The sequence below is a fragment of the Metarhizium acridum genome (genome assembly GCF_019434415.1).
Source record: "Metarhizium acridum strain ARSEF 324 chromosome Unknown scaffold_13, whole genome shotgun sequence".
Classification (NCBI taxonomy): Eukaryota; Fungi; Ascomycota; class Sordariomycetes; order Hypocreales; family Clavicipitaceae; genus Metarhizium; species Metarhizium acridum.
In genome coordinates this window covers 2,469,400-2,480,168 of record NW_027094016.1, presented here as the reverse complement: position 1 = coordinate 2,480,168, position 10,769 = coordinate 2,469,400, and the positions used below count along the sequence as shown (strand labels likewise).

The 10,769-nt window shown below is 50.1% G+C and overlaps 1 protein-coding gene across 1 annotated transcript; it reads left to right on the top strand.

The window, feature by feature from the left end:
* Window positions 1-4,438: 4,438 nt before the first annotated feature.
* On the top strand, window positions 4,439-7,490 carry J3458_003383 (uncharacterized protein). Its single transcript, XM_007813402.2, has one exon. It carries the CDS (start codon window positions 5,261-5,263, stop codon window positions 6,908-6,910), a length of 1,650 nt encoding a protein of 549 aa, XP_007811593.2. The 5' UTR covers window positions 4,439-5,260; the 3' UTR covers window positions 6,911-7,490.
* Window positions 7,491-10,769: the final 3,279 nt, after the last annotated feature.

Genomic DNA, 10,769 nt, shown 5'->3' with positions numbered 1-10,769 from the left:
CTGCCAACATATTGATTCGACCTTTACCTAGCCTTGCATGGTGAGCGAGCGAATATAGGCGTAACAAAGGAAAATGACCCTCTACCTGGAGTCGAGGTGGAAGCCATGCCAAGCCGCACCAGAAAAAGCCATGTGAGCTTCGCGACCGTGATTAGACTTGTAACTAATCTCATGCATGAAGATGCTTTTTACTACCTCGCAAGATTTTCTAGTTCTCTCTCTTGCCACTTTTCACATTTGTGTCTGCATGTACCTCCGTACGGAGTAAGGTTCCAACATCTCCGGGTTGACACAGTACAAGTTTGTGGTCGAGTCTTGTTCTGCCGCCAGCAAAAAAAAAAAAAAATAAAAATAAAAAAAAAAGGAAAAGGGAAAAGAAAAAGAAATGAATTTCCCAGCACTTGCGGGGGCTATGATTCATCGGGGCCACAGGAAGCAGAGGGGATACTTTTGACAGTTCAGCTCCGATTGTCATGTAGTTGCAGATGTGTCCCCAAATTAGTTGATTCTCCGCGAGACAGAAGTGGCCAAAAGCGATCAAGACTGCATGGGCTTTTTGGTAGGAATCTCACTTTAAAAAATTTCAAAAGAGAATGCTCTGGAAACAAGAGCCAGCTTCGCGACGTATGCTCGTGGCGCCAAAGCTGTTTCCGGGGGCCCTCAGTGTGTCGTTCATTGAGGGTGAAATCACCCAGCACTACGGAGTAGTCAGCTCGTGTTAACTTAGATCTTATCTGTTGGAATGGACCACAGGAACCCGATCTGCCGTGTCCTCCCTTCCCCCAGTAGTTCTGCAAGTGCTTAGATGGTTGCATTAGTGACCCCTTGCACCACATCAGCAGCGTAGTCCGAATTCCGGGCTAGAGTAGATAAAATCAGCAGCCCACTTATCAGGGGGGAAACTGGCTTTTCTATTTCGCCGGGGGGAGAGAAGGGCGGTTTGTAGTCTGCCGTCTTGCTGGGTATCCTAGACTAGAGACGTTGCCGGACGAATCGTTCTGTCGTCGATTGTGGAATTCTATCACGTTATGCTATTATCTCGACGCAATCAGATGTAGCCAAACGCGACCTCAGAGAGAACAGTCGACCATGTACTTCGTGGCACTTATCCAAAAGCGACGGAAAAGTAATAATAACAATAATCCAATGGCCGAGTGGGGGGATGGAGCATAGCCCTGGGGCCAAGAACAAACTTTCGTGGGACACAGGATGAAAGAAGGCCAACAGTTAACTAACTTCGTGTCTTGATGGGAGCAAACACTCATCTTTTAACCCGAGAACCACCAGACTGGTTCGCATATATTTCAGGGCAACCGAGACAGCCCAGGAGAAATTACATCGTCTTGGCCAGAGCAAGCACATGTGCGTAAAAGCTTATGTATACTTACTCAGCTTGGCAGGATTGGAGCTGGTAGTTACAATAGAGACGACTGTGCACTTCGTATTCCGCGAGACCGGGCAAGGCTGCCTCGGAAACATATTACGTATAATCGTTCTCCCCTTGCCCAACCCCGAGGTGGTTCGTTATAGCCCGGTACGGTGGGGTTTTTGGATCCTCTCGTCAATATAGCCGTCGTGCAACGACAAGGCGATAAAGGGGGGGGGGGGGCCGTGCGCCCGCCCGTTGAGCCCGCCTTTTGCATTGAGCCACCGTGGATGAACGGGAAGAGTGGAGAATATTTTCTGGGTTGCTTTTGTTGCGAGACGATGTTTTCCTTCGGAGTTACGGAGTAACGGTGTTTGAGTCACGACCCAGCAATGAGAATAACGAGACTGTGAGTAGGTTGAGAAACACCTAGATTGTCATACTGAATTATACTGGGTGATTTATTCTAATAATGCCGGAACAATATCCAATATACCGGTCAAAGTGTGGACAAAGTCCTCCCGGATTGTCGGACGCGGCTCTCTCCCCTGTCGAACATCTGCCTGACCATTGAGCCGAGTTTCTGGTAGTTGGAGCCATGGTTCTGGGTCCGGGTAACGGGGACACAGGTCACCTGCAGAGGTGGACGAGCAAAAGATCTCGCATCATGTGCTATATGTAGCATTTACGCATAGTCCTCTGTACCTGTTGGCTCAATCGTGTACACGTCTTGCTGTCCCACGGGAGCGAAAGGCTGGGATATCACCAAAACGCGTTACGGACACTAATTGGTGGAATCAAGTCACTTTTGGTGCTTGCGGGTCAAAGTGACAGCTTTCTGACAGGGAAAGTTTGCTTTTGTGATGTCGTTGTTGGTTCCACAATGGTCTTGATTAAGAAGCGTTGCCAAGTCGCCAAGCAAAACCCACAGCCGGGGTTAGACAGCCAGACCGTAGAACCAAGCCCAAACGGAGTAGTTAAGGCCAAGGGAGAAAATATGAGAGAGAGAAGTGGGGATGTGTGTGTGTGTTCATGCGAGAAAAAAACCGATCACTGCCTGTCACCCTTAAGGGCCCTCTTGCTTCTGACTATTGTGGTGCTCTGAAAGTACTCCGTATGTACCGATTAAATGGACAATGAAAGTCAAGTTGGTCACGTTCTCTCGTCTCCTGTTTGCTGGTCAGATATCAAGCTTTTTGACACAAACAGACTAGTCCTAATGCCTCATCGCCGAGATACGTACAGGGCAGAGAGAAATGCATTGCCGGCTGCTCAGCGTCTCGCGGTTGGATCAACCAACTCTATACGTCATAGCAAAGCCGGGGAGAAGCAGCTCGGCAATGGGCAAGGTCCACATCAAGAGGCTCTCTTCTGAGTCTGCAGCCCAATATTGGCAGGCAGTATTATTGATATAGACACCAACGTATGCTTTCCTTTTGGATTAAGCAATTTGGTTGTCGCCTGGCTGAAAGACCAGGCGGGTGGTAATGCAGCAGGGTGACATCAGGTCCTTATTTCTTCACACAGTCTACTAGTGTAGCCTGCAGCCACTTGTTGCCTCAGCCAACAGACACTAACATAAGCAGGGCGATATATCCGGCAAACGACTTTGCCGAGCTGGGCTGGCTCTTAAGAGGGGTTTGCCCCAAATCAAAACAAAAAAAAGTGAGAGATGAGGATGACCGACGAACCAAATCGCCGGGCTGGCTTGTTGGCGGTTCAGAGTGTCGGTGAGCTTCTCTGATTCGAAGTTGCCGCCCCCTTTCTGTCGAGCATCAAAAGCAAACAATTTGGACATTCATATGACAGAGCCGTTACTCCGTATAGTTTCTGTCAAATAATTGTGACTGAGGGGTCAACTTGAGGGACACCCTCAGCGCATTTCTGACAGAATGTACTCCGTACACACGGTAAACTGGTACTGTATCACGGTGAGCTCGTCATAGCTTTTCGAGGCGAGCCTGCCGCGTGGTTCGCGGGGATAATACTAGATGGGAGCCGGGGGTGCCTGGAAGCAATCAGTCCAGTTTCACCCGACACAGAGGACACAGGAGACAGAAATCAGACCAGGAAAAACGTCCGTTCGTCAGTTGGTTATTTGCAATGCAATGATAGGATGAACGTGACAGAAGAGTGAAGTGCAGACAATGCAGCCATGAATTGCAGCACAGGTATTGCAATACATTGCATGCACATATCATGCAACATTAGCAAGCTGTTGGGTCAACTGGTTGCAACGCCACCATCCATTCCTTCGACTGTCAGCACTTTCCCGCGGTTCAGCTGGCGTGGGCCAGAACTTGTCTAGGCTCAAAGACTGCCAACGGGAAAGATGTTGGAGATTGTGCATGCGCGCGTGTGCATGTGTGAGATTCGGCGTCAGACGAAGGGAGACGTTGTCTCCAAGCCATCGGATAGTACTCCCTCTGTCTTTGCTGCCCCAGCCATGGGCAGAGGCTCTCACATCGCACTCACCAGCCTTCAGGACACCAAGCTTGTCGACCGGCCTCTTGGAAGACGAAACTATTTGAGAGAGACAAGTCGTGTGGAGCTGGGGTGGAGCGACGGCCAGGAATGGGCGGGGAGGGTGTCGTCTCCGGTCTCCCCGGCTCGTGTCCCGTTGTTTTTTTTGTTTTTGGCCTTTTTGAAGGACACAGTCCGAGAGCCTAACATCCCTGCCACCTAGCGGCATACGGAGTAGTTACAGCATTGTGAGATTGGTGGGCTGCTGCTTGTTTTTTTTTTTTTTTTTTTTTCCCCTCCATGGCGGTGGTACATGCTCTATACCAAGTCTGTACGCCGTGCTGCCGTAGGGGCCAAATAGTTCCCAGGGCGTCTCCGTTCAGAGTATGGAGTACATGCTTCTGCTGGGTGTGTTGAGGTTTCTGGACGTATGGCTTGCCCTGTCGTGGCTATGGCACATTGGAACCCTTGCCAACGACCCTCGGGCAACGTGGTAGGTCTTGCTTTTTGACCAAGGGCTCGCGTGTGCGGGTGTAGGTGCTGCGGTGCGAGGGCATGTTCAGGTCCACGCCTTGTCGAGTCGAGAATCCTCGTTTAAAGACTGTCGTGGCCCCCAGGTGCTGTCGATGAAAACCCGATTCCAAGGATGCACCATCCGTTGACTTGAATCTCGGTCGTTTGCTCACTTGTCCCATTGCAGTTGCTTTCGTGAGGCTTGCCAATGCTGCCACTCTGCCGCAGAACTTGACTTCGACTAGGAGAAAGAATCCGGGTTGCTCCTGCCCAAACTACATCACCTCTCGCCTACCACCCTGCCGACGGACCTGTCACTTACACGCCTTGTCGCCTTCGCTGCCGCCCCAGTGCTGCTCTTTGCACCCAAAACCATTCCAAACACCCCCAGCTGCACTGTCGTTTATCTTCGCATTGGTTTTGATTCCTCGCCACTGGGAATAGGTTCACTGTCCTCTCCTACAGAGGAGCCAGCCCGGTATTGATTTGGCAGCTGAATTCGTCACCCTCGGGAAGGCGGCTTGTGCTTCTTCGGAACCTCACAACGAGAGCTCGTGCCTCGCAGCTACGAAGGATCGCAAAAAGTGACGACCATACATACGCTGTACGACTTGTGCACATGCACATGCACTACGTCAAGAGTTGGAGATTATGAGCTCAAGAGAGATGATACGTAAATTTCGTCTGGAGTAGCTGTCCTTGTCACACGAGTTTGAAGTTCATCGTGGCGCGGCTCGCCAACGGTCGATTCGCGTGATCACCTTTGACTCACTTTGCCGTCACCTGGAGGACACAACACATTCACTCCCGCACTATCACCGGTCACAGCAATTATCCTATTCCGCCGAGGAGGCACACACCAAAGGACGAGGGGAAAAAAGAGTTTTCATTCTTGATCAACTTTCGAAACCCACCACTATGAAACAAGATTTGGCTACGACCATATTCCAAATCTCACCAACAAACCCTCCGAAAATAATGGCCAACGGTTTAGATCGACTAGAGAGGCTCTTTGCCTACAAGCGCAAGGCCTCTCCCACCTCCAGTGGACGAGCTAGTTCCGCTGTTCCAGCCATCGAACAGCAGTTTCCTTCACCGTCATTTATTCGGCCCAAGACAAGCCGGATGACTGCGCGCGACGAGGGGCGCTTGAGGCAGGCTGCGGGACGTTCGCCGTCAGTCCCAGATATCATGACATCTCCGCGAACTTTTCATCGCCAAGCATATAACTCAGTAACAACTGATTGCAATGATCCCCCCAAGGAACGCTTATGTCGATCTCCTTCATTTAGTCAAGGCAACGCTGAACAATTGGTCACTGGTCTCCGTGAATTTCAGTTTCCCAAGAAGTCTAGCCTCAACAACGAACCATCGCCTACATCACCCACCTTTAACACTCCCAAGTTCAACGAGGTACCTCAGCTGCCGAGCCCTCGAAGTCGATCTCCGCTGGAAATCTCCATTCCGCCTCCAAACAGACTGGTTACTCCCCCTACTTCACATCATGGGTCACAGTCAGCAAGTCCAACGAGCAAAGGCCCGCAGATTCCCCTTCCAGCGCGCCCACCTACCCCAGGTCAGTCTCCTGATCTTGGACCTGTCGCTGATATCAAATTGCGCAACGTCAAGTCCGCCGACGCCCTCGACAGGTCGCTATTCAAGGACATTGAAGCTCAGCTCGGTGAACCATTTGACCATTTCTCCCTGAACAGGTCATACAGTCAGTCTAGTCTCGCCCACTCTACCCATTCTTTCTGCAGTTCTACCTTGAGAGAGCCCGACTTCAACGAATTTCTCAACCTCAGCGACGACGACATTGCCGAATTCAACCCAGACAGCCCATCCTTAGAGCCTCTGGAAGAAGGTGGCCAACCAGCACTGCCTCCGATGAAACTGTCCGTGTCGTCGTCTCAGCAAGCTCCCTGCGCTCTATTAACTTTGACACCTCCACGTGCTAGTCGGCCCGCTGCGGCCGCTGCATTCGAGGCGGCCAGAATTGCTCGGCGCTATGATTTTGATTTGGTCTATGTGGTCAACCTCTGGCCGGACACGTCGAAGCAGACTTCTGGCAATTATTTGAAAGGCGGTCCCAAGCCAATGATCGGACGTCTTCTCGCGGCACATGGTCTTCATCACGTTCCGTCCCCACTGCAGATCTCTACACGCGTTCACACACGAGTTCTCAAGTCTGATGGTTGGACTGAGTACCGAGACCAAGATGCTCGGCCCCATGATCTTGCGCGTGGATTTTCCTTTGCCTTCTACACAGGCCAGTACGCACGAAGCACCTCATCTCGCAGCGCCAGCCCTGTTTCAGGTGTTCGGCTGTCTGAAAGAATTGACCGGGGCATCGTGTTTGCCGCTTACCGCAAACCCCGGGCCAGTGAAGACAAGCTCGGCCGAAACTTCAATGAAGACGAACTCGGAGAGCTGCATCGAGATGCTGAAGCACTTGTGGAAATGGTGATTGACATTCACGTTGCCAACAGAAGTCGCCACCCACCAACACGAACTTCACATACAGACGAAACTGGGCCCATTCCTCTGCAGCAAGTTGACTTCGCCTAGTCGCGGTACTATTCGTGATCTACTCGTCACATCCACAATCATTCATACACCATGCCATATTTCCTATATACAATACAGTCTCACCGACCTGCCTCATTTCTCTTGTGTTCTCTTTGTCTTCACAGCATAGTATCAGGGTAATTGTTCTTTTTGTCAATTGTATTTGCGAGATACCTCAGGGTGGTTATAGTCGGTTTTGCAAACCAAGAAGTCAATGCACGACCATACATGATGATGACCTGGCGTTGTACCTTTCTTTTTTCGGGCTGGACAGTCTTCCTTTGCTTGAGCTAGTAATTCGCACTGGCTCAAGAACTTGGCATTTGCTGATTGCCAGGCGCATGGGGAGGGAGGGAGGGAGGGGGGAATCCTTTGTTCACAGGACAAGAATACGGAAGATATGGCCCGGCCAACATGGAACAGGGTGTTTGGTGGCTTCTTTGTCATTTCGTCGATGCAGGTTACAGGATGCATCGGGCTTACCTGGTGTGTGTAACAGCGGGCCCAGCCGCACAATGCATAGGTAGCACAATCCTTGTAGTGAGGCTGAAAAAAAAAGTTTACCATTTGATATGACTGATCTGTTGGGTACTACTGAATACTATTGTGTCGACTGAGCCTCTTGTAATTGCTGTGCGAGTTGTCACTTTTGACTGGACAACTGGCGTGTGACGGAAGAATATTGCAATAGGCGGATGATTGGTAGTAATACGAGACGGCATATATAATTTTTGGTCCCGCGTGCGAAAAGAATATTGCCCATCGTACAGCTGACAAAACATATTGTCTGCAAAAATTAAGAGAAAATTAAAAACCCTCACGTGCTAACATCAAGACATATGTCCAAGCGTCAACCATCCCCGCAGCCGCTTACCCATCACGGCCGTCCTCCCCCTGCATATTTACCCGTTGGCAACTAAGTGGGCTATCGTCCACTTAGTCGCTGACGGGTACAATAATTCTCGTTGACGACGCTCAGAACCACGCGCTTACAGAACAATACTCCACCCTCGACGAACCTTTATGTCTTTCGACAAGCTTAATGACCAGAGTGACTGGGCGCCTGCCGCCAGCGCCTGTGCCAGGGATGGTGAAACGAGTCTACCCACCAAGCAAGCGTGCCACGCTCCCGGCTGTAGCGACGGCAGCGCATCGTGGACCCACGCACGCCATCTCCCCCAGGGGTCGAGTTTAGCTCAGTGCTGAGAACCAGCGTCAATTAATAGCGATTGCCATGGGAGTACTGTTTGTGCCGAAGCGTCTTGCCGGCGGCAAAGATGGACTGGGAAGTCATGGCGGCGTTGGGGGTGCCGAGTGCGTCGGTTTCTTCCACAGGGCCAGTCTCTAATTTGTGATATCAGTTTTCGGTTCAGTTGAGGCTATCACAACCACGTCCGCCAACCCTTGTTTCATTATTCTTTGACTTTTTTTTTTTTTTTTTTTTTTTTTTTTTCAGGATTTCTCTTCCTCCTCGGCTCAAGGATATTGAGCAAGGGGGGAGGAAATGAAGGCGGGCCATAAGGCTGAGGGAATTTGACAGCTCGGCACACACGTGCCATCTAGAGCACCGAGCGACTATAGGAAATCGCGCGTCTCAATGGCTTTCCAGAACGAACCGCTTAGCTACGGCGTCCATGGATATGTGGGTTCGTCGAGAACAAGGACGCAGGGTGTGCCCACGAGAGGCGCGGCCAGGCTGGGTTTTCGCTTGTTTACCCCCTGATAATTTCGAGGCGAGCGTTGAGGCATGCGGCGTGGGGTTGAGGCTGTCCATGAGATGGTTGACATCGGCCCTCGACGTCTGTGATGCCCTTGGACCGTGCGAAGAAGGCGAAGTGCTTACAGTGCTTATGAAGCCGAGCGCATCATGTTGCTGCGGATGATAACATCGCGTGTTAGATGACGGCTCGGTTATTCTTGGATATTGTTGCGTGGGACGCCGGGTCTAGGCCCTGATGTTGGTTGTCTTGTTTCTGTGGAAAAGGGCTGAATCCCATCAATCCGGACAATGGTTAACGAGATGGCCTTGACTTGGGCGACGAGGTACGGAATCTGCGAGTCGAATGAATGGATGCTAACCGTGGCTGTAGGGAACAAACTGCTTGCATCCCACTTGGACCACATTGCCAACAGACAGGTCAATGCTTAGATCAAATGTGATGCCGAGCGTGGTGCTGTCCATTTGGCCGAATACAGTTGTCAAAAAGGTCATTATGCTGGCCCAACTTACACCAAACCCGATGGCCGTCATTAACCCAGCAGACTTGACGGCAAAAATGGTATAAAATTGAGAGTCGGCTATCCATAGATGGTCACGATGACAGCCATTCGCATATTGGAGCAATCAGACTCTACTGTCACAGAGAAACATGACGGCAGCATAACAGTCACTAACGCCACAGGGATTGACGAGACACCGGGTCGGGATCTGGCTTCCATCTTTTGAGGCGGCTGATCAGGTTCTGGTTAATTTAATGTTTTTGGTGAATGAGTTCACAAAGCCATCTACGTCTAGCCCGAGACAAGTTTTTCTAGGCAATGACAATGTTGAGCTGGGCGTTTCGGCCATGCAAGCAACTTTGATATCAGTAGGGGACGATGATCAAATGCCACACATATCACGTTCCAGGCAATACAGGAAAATAGCCGCAGCAGCAGCAGCCGCCGTTAAGGGACTTTAATCGGGGGGTTCATATTAGGAGATTCGTTTCATGGTATAAGTAATGCATCTAGAGTGGGAGACAATAAGAATTTAATCAGGTACCTGGCTATCACGCTTTGTATTAAATTTACTATGATATACTACAGTAAACTATAGTATATTGGTGTATACTTCTTGGTGGGCAAATATATTCTGCTACAGATTATAGCCACGCTCTCCCTTAAAGTAGGATGATCGCGATCGCGACCCTGTGCTACGGTACGAGCAACTCACCCAATACACTCCCACCATCTCAACCGGCTCCCAAAAACACCGAGCGACTCGAAGCATTCCCCAAAGCTTTACTAAGATTCCTCTCCCAGGTGCCCGCCCAATTACGTGGCAAGGTAACAACAGTACAGACCCTTCCCTTTCTCTGGCTGTTTATCCTCAGAAGTGACATTTCCCACCAATCCATGTTGACATTACTCACCCGTATCGTATATGCCCATTTCAACTTTGTCACGAAGTAGTCGTAATGGATATTAAAGAGCGGACTTGTCCTTGGTATTTACTCTACCCAGCCATGGAATTTGAGGGATTTTTGCAGATATCTCATGAGAGTCAATTTAAAGGTACGAAAAAGACCTCTATAATAAGAATTTCTCGTTATTATTGCCAGTCTCCTTAGGGCTCAGACGTTCTTATCCGGTTGGGCTCGAGTCATTCAATGAGGGATTTGAATCGTTTCATAGGCCCTTTTGTCTTGAGGCTTTTGAGTGTGTCGCGATATCAGTGAGAATATTCGAATATACCCGTTGACAAGATTACATTATTGGCCGTACATGTTCATGTAACTAACCGGAGGTTTGGACGTGTAGAAGCACTTGAGGCTTCCCTGTTTCGACATGACTTCGGGCCTTTCTGGTGCTATAGCAGCGTAAGGGGGACTCAGCCTGGTTTTTTGTACTCCATATTACTACCGGAGTTGACAATCAAGTGGGAACATCTGGATTATGCTGTCCATGATATTACAACCAGAGTGTAGTGACTCATTAAATGTATCGTCTTACTTCACAATTCTCTAAACCACCATCATTCTCGTGGCCCCGCGCGCGGAATATTGCAACACCCTAATCAAAGTCGTGCCATCGCCATATGAATAATATAATCGTCTACTATAAGCCCTTGCCGAGTCACTGTCTCGGCCTCTCCTGA